Source organism: Silene latifolia, chromosome 11, assembly GCF_048544455.1.
Source record: "Silene latifolia isolate original U9 population chromosome 11, ASM4854445v1, whole genome shotgun sequence".
Lineage (NCBI taxonomy): Eukaryota > Viridiplantae > Streptophyta > Magnoliopsida > Caryophyllales > Caryophyllaceae > Silene > Silene latifolia.
This window is the reverse complement of record NC_133536.1, coordinates 208,507,985-208,521,523: the sequence shown is the minus strand read 5'-3', so window position 1 is coordinate 208,521,523 and position 13,539 is coordinate 208,507,985. Positions and strand designations below refer to the sequence as shown.

The 13,539-nt window shown below is 37.8% G+C and overlaps 2 protein-coding genes and 1 pseudogene across 2 annotated transcripts in view; all 3 read left to right on the top strand.

The window, feature by feature from the left end:
* LOC141612504 (uncharacterized) overlaps positions 1–13,539 on the top strand; it is a 167,684-nt gene that overhangs the window by 42,740 nt on the left and 111,405 nt on the right. The gene's annotated exons all lie outside the window — the stretch shown is intronic.
* Positions 37–6,182, top strand: LOC141612544 (receptor-like protein kinase FERONIA; annotated as a pseudogene).
* Positions 9,628–11,387, top strand: LOC141612503 (receptor-like protein kinase FERONIA). Its single transcript, XM_074431300.1, has one exon. It carries the CDS (start codon positions 9,708–9,710, stop codon positions 10,980–10,982), a length of 1,275 nt encoding a protein of 424 aa, XP_074287401.1. The 5' UTR covers positions 9,628–9,707; the 3' UTR covers positions 10,983–11,387.

The window sequence follows — 13,539 nt, the reverse complement described above, 5'->3', positions numbered from 1 at the left end:
AAACTAAAAGTAATACTCGTAATAAACTTGGAAGTCATGATTTGGAATCAGTATAGAATTAGGATCCTATGGAGTACTGTAATTGTATTAAGTTGTATCAAGAGTGATGCGTTTAACGACACATCATTCCTCATCAATTGTGGGCTTCCCAAGTCTACCCGATCTGAGTCCCCCTTAGACGGCCGTGTATGGCAAAGCGACGACAGCCCTGCTTTCGCTCCATCGTACCTTAACACCGTCTCAAGTAACGTCTCAGAGGATAATGCTGATGACCTGCCGTACAAAGTAGGTCGGGTATTCTGGTCTAGTATCAACTACACCTTCTCCGTCACCCCAGGTCCGAAATTCATACGCCTCTACTTCTTCCTTAATGTTACCTCCAACAACACTCTTCCTCACCAGTTTTCGACATCTCTCCTTTGATTTGCATGCCAATTCACGTGGGCCTTGGCCAATCCAATTCCATCTCTTATACAAACACGTGTTTCCGATATTAACTATATTTCCGTGTTAGCGGACAATATAAAAAATATGTCGTCGAGATTATTTAATTAATTATCTCATAATAAATTAAATAACCGTAACCGTTAAATATCGACCGTAAGTGTGTGACCAAATAGGTTCATCACTAAACCGGTAATAATTAATCTCATTAACTATTAATCGAGGTTGGCGTCTAACAACACTCCCCGACGGCCGGATAGCGTGAATACCAATATTCACTGTACTTCACCGTACTCGAACCTGGTAAAGGACACTGTATTTATTTCCCTCCGTCGTTCCAACTCCGGATCGTCCTAGGGTATGGTTTGACTGTCAAACCCCACTAGACAACCTCTATGTTACATGTCTATCATTATTGGTCGGAAATGACTTTAAGAAACTCCTTTCTTAAATCATTCGTCTGCCCTGGCCAAGGTCTTTATATGACCAATAAGATTAATGACAACATAGAGTTCAAACTCATTACCTTGAGCTGACGGATTCCATCTTGACTCACCACTAATTATATAGGTACTTAATTATACCCAATGACCATTCAACTAGCATTTGTACACACTAGGTGTCCGGTATCTAAGTACAATAAGCAGTCTATTAATTACAATGATGATCTCAGGTCAAAGGATAAAATATACAATTACTCCTTAAGAGAATTTCCACATTGACAGTGCATAGGTAATAATAACCATTTGGGAAATTTCACTGTTGATCACGTTCAATAATCATATCTCCATATGCATTATCAATATTATAACTTTAATGAATGAGATCCATTAATACTCATCCTATGAGTAACGTTATCAATATATTGGTCTATCCGGATTATCATAGTCCCGTTTTGAAGATCCAACGACCAAGAACACTTTTAGACTAAACTTTATAATACTCGACTCTCATTATCATAATCTCCATTATGATGTCAAATATACCAGTTTAATCAAGGACTTATCATCGTATTAATACCTTAATAAGATAATAAGAAAAAGCCATCTAATTATTAATCTCCATTAATAATTACACTGTATGAAATTTGTTCAAAAACGTTTCATAACGATTGCTCTGGGGCATAGTTCCAACAATCTCCCACTTGACCTAGAGTCAATCGGTCATGAACCTTGATCCTTGATCCCACTTGCGCTTGTCAAACTCCTTTGATAAAAGCGCCTTAGTGAAAGGATCCGCATTGTTTCTTTCCCTTACACCTGAGGAATTTGAACATCTCCATGTTCGAATATTTCTCTCATCAGGTGAAATTTCCGAAGAGCATGTTTAGATCGTTGGTGGTCCCCTTAGCTTTTTAGCCTGTACAATAACTCCTTATTGACACACAATAGAGGAACACCTTCCTCCACTGAAGGAACAACACTAAGTTCAATTAAGAACTTTCTTATCCAAACGGCTTCCTTAACAGCATCACATGCAGCTAAGTACTCTCCTTCGGTTACTGAGTCAGCTACTTTAGCTTTTATGGAATTCTTCCAACTCACTGCTCACCATTTAAAGTTAAAGCATAACCAGAGATAGACTTGCTATCATTCTTATCCAATGCGAAACTTGCATTAGTACAGCTAAACACTTTTAGCTTACAATCTCCAAAAAATGAGGAATTGATCCTTAGTCCTTCTCAAGTACTCAAGGATGGTTTTCACCACTTTCCAATGTTCCTCACCCGGATTGCCTGATGCCTACTCGCTACTCCTAACGGGTAAGCCACATCAAGCCTTGTACAACATGACAGCTCAGTGTACAAATTTGGGAGAGCCCAAGCAGCTTCCTGAATCTATCTCCATAGATTCTTATTCCAAGAATATAAGCCGCTTCTCCCATATCCTTTATGGAGAACTGTTCAGATAGCCAAATCTTTGTCTCTTGCATGGCTAGCGCACCATTTCCTATCACCAATATGTCATCCACATATAGCACTAGGAAAATGACTGTACTCCCACTAGCCTTCTTTGAGAAATCTTAGTCGGAAAGAAAACAATCCAATAAGAACATAATCATACATCATCATGATATGGACTTCCTCATAATGATATATAAGAATTTTAAAACATGCATGAGCCCCCTGGTTGTCAGGTCGTTTCTCATCATAATTAAAATTTATCTGATTTTATCTTATAAAATCATTTCAGGCTCTACACTACATAGTCCCCTGGTTGCCAGGTCGTACCTATCAATGTAGTTGAGTTTATCCACTCTAGTAACAGAAAATTAATAAATGTCATACCCTCTGGGTTGTCCAGACTAAAAGTATAAGTTTAGTTAACTTTTCTTCACCCCTGTATCACACACAATAGACAATATTATTATATCTCCGAACTACAAGCCCCCTGGTTGTCAGGCCGCTTCTTGTAAACGAAAATAAAATAATTTTATTGTCTACCTGAGTGGCAACCTTTGACAAAATATCTCATATTTTATCAATTAAAAAAACTCAATAATCTTTAATTGGTCAAGTTTTAATGCCATTCAAACAATTTGAATAACACAAGTGCTTATATCATATACTAGCACCTTAACAATTATATCTCATATAACTGTCGTACACAGTTATCGCATAACCGTAGTACTCAAACTTTGTTAATATTGCACCATAAAGAGAACTCTTCTCTTATATGTAGCCAAAAATAACATAAAACATGAAGTATACTCAATAAGCTCATTAAACAATCATTACACTAATAATTGAAAAAATAAAAACAAATTGATATGCTATCATGTCACTAAAAGACTAGCTAGTTTGCTCATACATAAAACAAGTATAGCCAAACTGCACTCCAACATACAAAGAGAACTTTTCTCGCTTCCGTAAGCCAAAATATGACCCATATTTACAAAATATAAATGCAAAATTGGCTCTGATACCAATTGAAGGGACCGCAGTACATCACATGTAGCAGCGGAAGATAGAAATGCGGTCCTCCTGAGACCTATTGCATTTTAAAACTTGTAAAACTGGGTAAAGGTATACATACTTTATGTGTAGACAATAAATTGGTCTAACCCCGAAAATACGGAGTCTCTAGTGTATCCACACCGGTAGATAAACTAACGTTCTCAACCCTTGAGACGTCCTCAGAATATAGAGAAAACACTTTTCTCACTTTAGTGTATGTATAAGAGTAAGACGAAATCGAAACTCAATTCGATTGTGCTTAAAAAATTCATGGCCACGCCGCCTATTCATAGGCAAATGGTACCTTGGTCACCAAGAAAGAAAAACATGAGTCACAACCTTAATAATTAAGGATTCCTCATGTACATGGCACGTACACATACAAAATCAAACTTTGCCTTTGATTTGCATGCCAATTCACGTGGGCCTTGGCCAATCCAATTCCATCTCTTATACAAACACGTGTTTTCGATATTAACTATATTTCCGTGTTAGCGGACAATATAAAAAATATGTCGTCGAGATTATTTAATTAATTATCTCATAATAAATTAAATAACCGTAAACGTTAAATATCGACCGTAAGTGTGTGACCAAATAGGTTCATCACTAAACCGGTAATAATTAATCTCATTAACTATTAATCGAGGTTGGCGTCTAACAACACTCCCCGACGGCCGGATAGCGTGAATACCAATATTCACTGTACTTCACCGTACTCGAACCTGGTAAAGGACACTGTATTTATTTCCCTCCGTCGTTCCAACTCCGGATCGTCCTAGGGTATGGTTTGACTGTTAAACCCCACTAGACAACCTCTATGTTACATGTCTATCATTATTGGTCGTAAATGACTTTAAGAAATTCCTTTCTTAAATCATTCGTCTGCCCTGGCCAAGGTCTTTATATGACCAATAAGATTAATGACAACATAGAGTTCAAACTCATTACCTTGAGCTGACGGATTCCATCTTGACCCACCACTAATTATATAGGTACTTAATTATACCCAATGACCATTCAACTAGCATTTGTACACACTAGGTGTCCGGTATCTAAGTACAATAAGCAGTCTATTAATTACAATGATGATTTCAGGTCAAAGGATAAAATATGCAATTACTCCTTAAGAGAATTTCCACATTGACAGTGCATAGGTAATAATAACCATTTGGGAAATCTCACTGTTGATCACGTTCAATAATCATATCTCCATATGCATTATCTATATTATAACTTTAATGAATGAGATCCATTAATACTCATCCTATGAGTAACGTTATCAATATATTGGTCTATCCGTATTATCATAGTCCCGTTCTGAAGATCCAACGACCAAGAACACTTTTAGACTAAACTTTATAATACTCGACTCTCATTATCATAATCTCCATTATGATGTCAAATATACCAGTTTAATCAAGGACTTATCATCGTATTAATACCTTAATAAGATAATAAGAAAAAGCCATCTAATTATTAATCTCCATTAATAATTACACTGTATGAAATTTGTTCAAAAACGTTTCATAACGATTGCTCTGGGGCATAGTTCCAACACTTTCGACACAGACAACAGCATAAGAAGCTATTTACATCGGCCAACTCGTCTAGACCATCCTTACCAACTGATCTTTGTCGACATTTCTCGTTGACCCAGATAAGGGTTTCCACTTGTGACTTCGATCAGAACTTAATCATTGGCCGGGGTGGGTTTGGCAAAGTGTACAAAGGTTGCATAGATGGTGGAGCCACTCTTGTGGCTGTCAAACGACTAAACCCGACATCCAAACAGGGAGAGCAAGAGTTCCTTACTGAAATTGAGATGCTTTCAAGACTGCGTCACAGACATTTGGTGTCCTTGATCGGGTATTGTGATGAAAAGGGAGAGATGATATTGATATACCAGTACATGCCCCGTGGCACCCTTCGTGACCACTTGAATTACAAGGACACTAAGGGAACAAACAACAATCAAGTATTATCATGGAACCAACGTTTGATGATTTGCCTAGGATCGGCTCGTGGGCTATAATATCTCCATGGGGGAACAAAACAGTTGATCATTCACCGTGATGTCAAGTCCACCAATATCTTGCTCGATGACAAATGGACCGCCAAGGTGTCAGACTTTGGGCTCTCGAAAGTCGGTCCTGCAAGTGATACAGGCGTGGGCCACGTTAGCACTACTGTTAAAGGTAGCTTTGGGTATTTGGATCCAGACTATTATAAACGTGGACAATTAACTGAGAAGTCGGATGTTTATTCATTTGGAGTCATGTTATTTGAAGTCCGATCCTATGTGCCCGACCAGCAGTTGAACTTAACCTTCCTAAGGTTCGAGCTTGCTACACAAAAGGGATCCTCTACACTATAGTCGATCCTACTCTAACGGGTCAAATCACACCTGAGTGTCTAAGTAAATTTGGAGAGATAGCAGAGTTGTGCGTAAGAGTCAATCGCGATGAACGTCCCTCGATGAGGGACGTAGTATGGAGTTTAGAATTCATGCTAACACTTCAACAAGACGGAGAGAACACTAGTGATGGTAGTCCAATGGTGGAACTTACTATTAGTAGTAATGCTACTAGTGGCGGTGAAAATGGTGCTTCCACAATTTCATTTGGGGAATATGTTTGCGAAAGCAGAGCAGTTGGTGTTAATACTGTTGTTACAAATTCTCATATGGAGGTCAAGTCGGGTTCAGTCTTTTCTGAGATCTTTGATCTACGGGCTAGATGAAATTTTGTCATCCGTCCTTATTAGCTTACGTTTTCAACGATGTTGCATATATTCTCATATACAAGGTTATATTATGGCAAAGTCATATTTATGACTCTAAATAAGATGTCAATATTTATTTACTTCAAAAATTCCTAATCTTACTCACTTCCCTATTTATTATTATTAAAAAAAATCAAAATTTCCTAATCCTAATAGATTCTTTGGTGAAAAAAACTTATAAAACCACTCCTTTATTGGATTATTGTATTAACTATTCTATTCACCTCAACGATTCTTTGTATCTGGACGTGCAAAAGTTAGATAAACAAGTTTTTCAAGGGTTTTAAAGCATTACATCGTCTTATTTTCTCGTCACACTTCCAAATCTTAATTACTCTTCACTAATTTTACCTATAATTGCTTCTTTAGTCAATGGAAATTGTTCTTCAAGAGACATCATCATCAATTAATCGCAAAAGAGGTAGACCACCCAAGGTTTCGTGCAATATCCAACATGATGATATATTACCTCTTGTTATACCAAGGAGAAAACGGTCCAAAGTAATCAAGGTTACAAAAAATTTCGAACATAAAAAAATTGAAAACTATGACATACTCTCGAACGTATATGATGGAAAAGTAATTAAGGATGACATGTCAAGCGAAGATGGAACTATAGGCTCGACTTTGTCGTCAGAAGAGTTACTAGAAGAACATGTTCCTTGGTTATCTCAAATTACTATACCCGGGTCACTTCCGAATTTGGATAGTTTGTTCTTCAATCCGACTAATCTCGACCTTCTTGTAAACTTTTTTGATGATATACCTACCATGTGATTTATTCTAATAAAACTAAATTAATTATATGCCTGACTTAATTTAATTACAAGATCAGTTTCCGTGTGTTTAACTTAATAATATTTAAATGGAAACGAACTTGATCATAAATAATTTTGAGAGAGTAGGAAGATGAGAACACTAGCAGAAAATTCTGTCAGTGTTATACACTCCATGAACTTTAAAACTAATTGTAAAATAGTCTAGACAATTATGAAAGTCGGTACGAGAATAATACCGAACAAAGAAAACTAGAAAAGTTAATTTTACACTAGTCTCTCTTAAAAAACCGGTAAAAAATATCTCAATTGTATAGAGAGCATCTAAGCATTTTACTTATTATATTATTTGACCCGTTGTAAGCTTTATTAAACGAGAGAATGTGTTGTTTAAGGGTGGGATTCGGCCCACCAAAATTAAGGTAAACATTGAAAAGTTTAGGACGATCTATTATCATTATATATATCACAAATTACTGTGTTTTCTGAAGATGGAGAGAGGTGAAGGTAACGGGAATTTTGTTCGGGTTAACAAGATGGTGTTTTTGGTGTTGATGGGTTTAAGCAGCCTCGAAAGCAAACTCCCTAAAACGGTCTTATCCGACAAGCTCATGGTGATCTATTTAGGAGCAGTTGTTACCCACGCGGTTGGCTTCCTCGGCTCTATCATTAGGGTGTTGGACATTCACTACAGACTAACCAAGTTCTTCGCTATCCAGTCATCTTCTTGTTCTATTTTTGCTCTGTTTTTTATTATAATTTCTTCACTTTTTTCTACTTTTTTAAGTAGTCAGGCAAGAACAAATTTTGGCTGGTAATTCTTCAAGTATTTGTTCATTAATCGATAATCCGTCATGTTCATTAAATTTGTCTTTATAAACCAATCCTCCCGAAACCACTTATAATCAGAAAAATTAGACAATCTTGTATCTATGGTACAGTAACTTTTTCATCTAGAATACAGAGGAAAAGAAAGACCTTAACTTTTCATCTAATATAATGCAAAAGCTGCTAATAAGTAACGTAGTTAAAAAAAGGAGGTTGTTCATCTTACCGTCAAATCTATTTAGCACTGCTCCCTCTTCTTTTACCGTCTTGGTCTTGTATTTGCCATAGCTCAGCAATAACGCCGATCAAAGTTGGCTGCTCCACTTATATTGCCACATCTATCAAGGGTAGCTGCACAAAGCTTTTTAATTCATCCATATTACCTTCCACCAAAATTCACAATTGTCAATAAATTAAGAAAATAAGAGCGCCAGTAAAATTTGTCTGGTGATAAAGAGCGAGTAAGGTTAGAGTAATGGCTCCCCTTTCCAGTGAAAAGCCCGAAGGATCGGATCTCTGTAACCCCAGACAGAGCCTTGGGCAGAAGTTAGTAATACAACCTCACTTTGGCTCCCAACTGAAGTAATGGCGTAATGCCACTGCCTCATTAAGTTGAGCATTTTTAGTTTTTACATAGGCCATCTAATAGGGCACCATAGGTGCAAACAGTACATAGCCCATCTAATAGGGCACCATAGCCCATCACATGTGGTGCAAGATATGGCTCGTGGTAGTATAGTGTGTCGGCTAAGGGGAGGTTATCAAGGCTTGTGATGTTTCGGGTGTCTAGAAGTTGAGGCTATAGAATGTAGGAGTTCTCCATAGAGGTCAAGGTCCGAGTCAAGATGATAGTCCTTGGTTTGAGAGGAGAATTGTTAGGGTGCAAACCCATGTCCCACATCGATAATGTAAAGGTGAAATATCATCTTTATAAGTGTCCAGAAAATATAATACTAGTCCAAGAGTAAATCCGTGAGTGTTTGGCCCAAAGCGGACAATATCGTACTATTACGTTCTATGAACACGAATGAAGCAAAAAACTAACACAAAATATTCACACTTCCGCACAACACACACTACCTCCTACCAAAATTCACAATTGACAGTCATGGACAAGTACAGGCAATGACAAGCACTTATGCCGCTTGATTTTTCGACCAAACAATGTGTCAAGTCTTCTAGTGAGCCAAAACACATGTCTTTTTATAGTTGGGTGGCACATAACATCTTGACTTTTCAAGTCTAGTTATCCTCAAAACTAACTGTGTCCATTTGTATATGCCGTTAACAATAAGCAACTTTAATTAACAAAATAAAATATCAGAATTTATATTAATTGGTGTTTCGATTTAACAAATTTAAGAGTAATAATGCATAATTGCTTCAAGTTATTATTTCTAATGATTGTTTGGAGTTGTATAACAAGTGATGCCTTTAACGACACCTCGCTCCTCATCAATTGTGGCCTTCCCAAGTCCACCCAATCTAAATCCCTCTCCGACGGTCGTGTATGGCAGAGCGATGACGACCCTGATTTCGCTCAGTCTGACCTCAACACCGTCTCAACTAGCTTCTCAGAGAATGCTGATGACCACTATATCTTATTATAATAATAATAATTCTATATTTCTTATAATCTATATTTCTTATAATTGATTGATCCTGGATATTAGAATCATCTTCTCAAACAAATGTATTTTTAAACTAGTAAGGAGTATAACATTACTCGTAATTTGTCTAACAGCTTTTGCATTATTTGTTTGTTATCCTTGTTTAGTATTACAGATGCGTCTTTGAATGGTTTGGAAATCCTGAAGTTGAGCAATACAACTAGAAATCTTGCAGTTCCAAATCCACCTTACAATGGTACCGACACAACTTCACTAAATCAAACTCCAAGCCATAAAAGTTCAATCAGTATGACTATCATTATTATAGGAAGTGTCATTGGTGTTTCAATACTAGATTCTGTTCTTCTATTTGCTTTGTTTCGACGCAGACAACAACAGCATAAGAAGCTATTTACATCGGCCAACTCGTCTAGACCGTCCATACAAACCGATCTGTGTCGACGTTTCTCGTTGACCCAGATAAGGGTTGCCACACGTGACTTCGATCAAAACTTTATCATTGGCCGGGGCGGGTTTGGAAAGGTGTACAAAGGTTGCATAGATGGTGGAGCCACTCATGTGGCTGTCAAACGACTAAACCCGATATCCAAACAGGGAGAGCAAGAGTTCCTGACTGAAATTGAGATGCTTTCAAAACTGCGTCACAAACATTTGGTGTCCTTGATCGGGTATTGTGACGAAAAGGGAGAGATGATATTGCTATACGAGTACATGCCCCGTGGTACCCTTCGTGACCACTTAAATTACAGGGACGCTAAAGAAACATGCAAAAATGAAGTATTATCATGGAACCAACGTTTGATGATTTGCCTAGGGTCGGCTCGTGGGCTAGAATATCTCCATGGGGGAACACAACAGTTGATCATTCACCGTGATGTCAAGTCCACTAATATTTTGCTCGATGACAAGTGGACCGCCAAGGTGTCAGACTTTGGGCTCTCGAAAGTGGGTCCTGCAAGTGATACAGGAGTGGGCCATGTTAGTACTATTGTTAAAGGCAGCTTTGGGTATTTGGATCCCGAGTATTATCAACGTGGACAATTAACTGAGAAGTCGGATGTTTATTCATTTGGAGTCATGTTATTTGAAGTCCTATGTGCCCGACCAGCTGTTGAACTTAACCTTCCTAATGTTCGAGCTTGCTACACAAAAGGGATCCTCTACACTATAGTCGATCCTACTCTAACGGGTCAAATCACACACGAGTGTCTAAGTAAATTTGGGGAGATTGCAGAGTTGTGTATAAGGGTTAATCGCGATGAACGTCCCTCCATGAGGGACGTAGTATTGAGTTTAGAATTCATGCTAACACTTCAACAAACCGCCGAGAACACTGGTGATGTTAGTCTAATGGTGGATTTCACGATTAGTAGTAATGCTACTTGTGGTGGTGAAAATGGTGCTTCCACAATTTCATTTGGGGAGTATGTTTCCGAAAGTAGAGCAGTTGGTATTGATACTCAAGGATCGACTGTCGCTAGTAATACTGCTGTTACAAATTCTCATATGGCGGTCAAGTCGGGTTCAGTATTTTCTGAGATCTTTGATCTACGGGCTAGATGAAATTTTGCCGTCCGTCCTTGTTAGTCTACATTTTTATGCATGTGCAAATTTTTTTTCTACTTGCGATTATGAACCGTATATGTAATGAACTAGTAGATGATGTCATTAATGATGGTAAGCCGGGGTTGATCGCTGGAGATACGTCTCCACCTCCCAAGACCAAGGTATGGAACCTTTGGAAAATTGAGGGCAGCCGTAAAGCCAAGAAAAACCTTTCCTCCGAGCACAAGATGCTTCAAAATCGCCTTAATGGAGGACAGGGGAGCGACGAAGAGAAGGAAACAACGAAAGAGAAAAATGTCTTCACTCCGGTATAGGGCTAAAATCAATAGTCAATCATTTAGCATAGGTGCAAACTGTTGCTTTCTAGTGGAAGCCCCTTCATTTTTTATGTACAACTAATCCCCAAAGTAGAGGTGGCAATCGGGTCACTCGGGTCGGTTACGGGTCGGGTCAAAGCGGGTCGGGTCATATCGGGTTCGGGTTATGTCGGGTCATTGACGGGTTCGGGTCGGTTCGGTTCATGTCGGGTCGTCTTCGGGTCGGGTCATCAACGGGTGGCAAGTCGGGTCGGGTCATTAGCGGGTCAGTGTCGGGTCAGGTTATCAGCATATATTTTATCTTATATATTTCGTTTTAGATGGTAATTTTATGTTTAAATAATAGGCAGGTGTATTAATTGTAGTTTTAAGTGAAAATAATTAAGATAAATAACAATTTGGTGTTATTTAAACCATTATTAAACTAGTTCATTATCGGGTCATCTATCGGGTTGAGAAAATATCGGGTCACGGGTCGGGTCGGGTCGGTTCAGGTCGGGTTCGGGTTGGAGAAAGTAAGGTTGTTATCGGTTATCGGGTCGGTTCGGTTCGGGTCGGTTCGGTTTCGGTTCACCCAATTTTCGGGTTGTATCGGGTCGGGTTTCGGGCGGGTCGGGTCGGGTTCCTCGGGTCGGGTCAGCTTTTGCCAGCTCTACCCCAAAGGCCCAAATGTATGAAAACTATGCACCATCATTTTTCAGTAATGTACTGTTCTACTTCAGTGAAACTCCATCCGGTGACTAAATTGACCGAAATGAAGGAGTAGTTGAATTATCTTAAGTTAGATAGTCCATGAATACAACAGTGTTATAAGTTTATAACTCGATCATAAGTATGAGACTCTAAACATCTGTTTGTTGTTTCATATCGATTAACCACTTTCCATGATTCAAAACGAAATACAACTTTTTCATTGCCTATCCAAATCCAACATAGGAGTAGAATGTAAGAGTAGGACAAAATTTTCCTTTAATTAGGGAGCATGTATAAAGCTAGGCGTTTCAGCTAGACCTGTTAAATAGGTCAGGCGGAACGGGTCAAATACGGGTTACAAATCGAATTAGGATCAGAATAAGGTCAAAAATAATTTCTAACACCTTTTTTGTTTTTTAATTAAAAAAAAAAATAAAAAACAAAAGTAAAATAAGTTTAAAATTAATATTTTAGTCATATTTAATGTTTACATTAATTATATTCGCATAATTATAAAAATAAAGTTTTTTATTAATTATTTTATTATTAAATGTTATAAAAGTTATATAAATTGATGTTTTAATTGTGTTTGTAATTTAAATTACTGATAATAATAATTTTTTAATATAAATATTATGGGATATGATAAGTAACGTTGTATCTTTACCATTGCAGGATGATCTGGATTTTTTTTTTTGTTGAACCTTTGGCTTGGTAATAGGTGTAACTTTATTAGTATTGATTATAATTGTGTTGAGACTAATATTTTAGTGGATGCTACTTGGAGGGAGGATAATAATAGTAATGAATTTGGGTGGTTTATAAAATTTGTGGATTCTAGTTTGTATTCATGTTTGAAGAATGACTGAATGACTATATTAACTTGTCCCCTAACTAAAAAAAATGATTTGTTAAGTCTTCTAATGAGCCAAACACGTGTCTTTTTGAAGTTGCGTATCACATAACATCTTGACTTTTCAAGTCTACTTATCCTCAAACCACAAACTAACTTTGTCCATTTGTATATATTTTTTTTTGAACAAAGTATCCTTACCGTCTTAACGATAGCGGGACAATTTCCTTTGGGATAGTGACGGCTAGGGGTGTTCACCGGTCCAAAACCGGTCCGGACCGGATAATCACCAACCCCAAGACCGTGGACCGGAACCTTTTAGGTCCGGTTTTTCCCAGGTTTGGATCGGACTGGTACTAATTTATAAGGTAAATTGAATTTTCATTTGTTTTTTTTAATGTGGATCGTACCGGAGACTGGTCACCATATTTTTTGGGATCCGGAGACCGAACCGGTATTTATCCGGCCTGGACCAGACTGGTCCGTCCGGGCCATTTTTTGTTCACCCCTAGTGACGACAATTTAACAGATTGACCTCTCTCAAGTTTGAGTTTTTCATACCCAAGAGTTAGGAATGGAAACCTTGAGCATTTTTTTAAGAAAAAAGAGTTCTTACCATTCACATTAACCAACTTTAGTATTATGGCCATTTGTATATGCTGTTAACAATAAGACACTTGACAGTCCACAC

Coding starts and splice junctions, on each gene's coding strand:
- LOC141612503 (XM_074431300.1), top strand. CDS start 9,708: ATGACTATCATTATTATAGGAAGTGTCATTGGTGTTTCAATACTAGAT.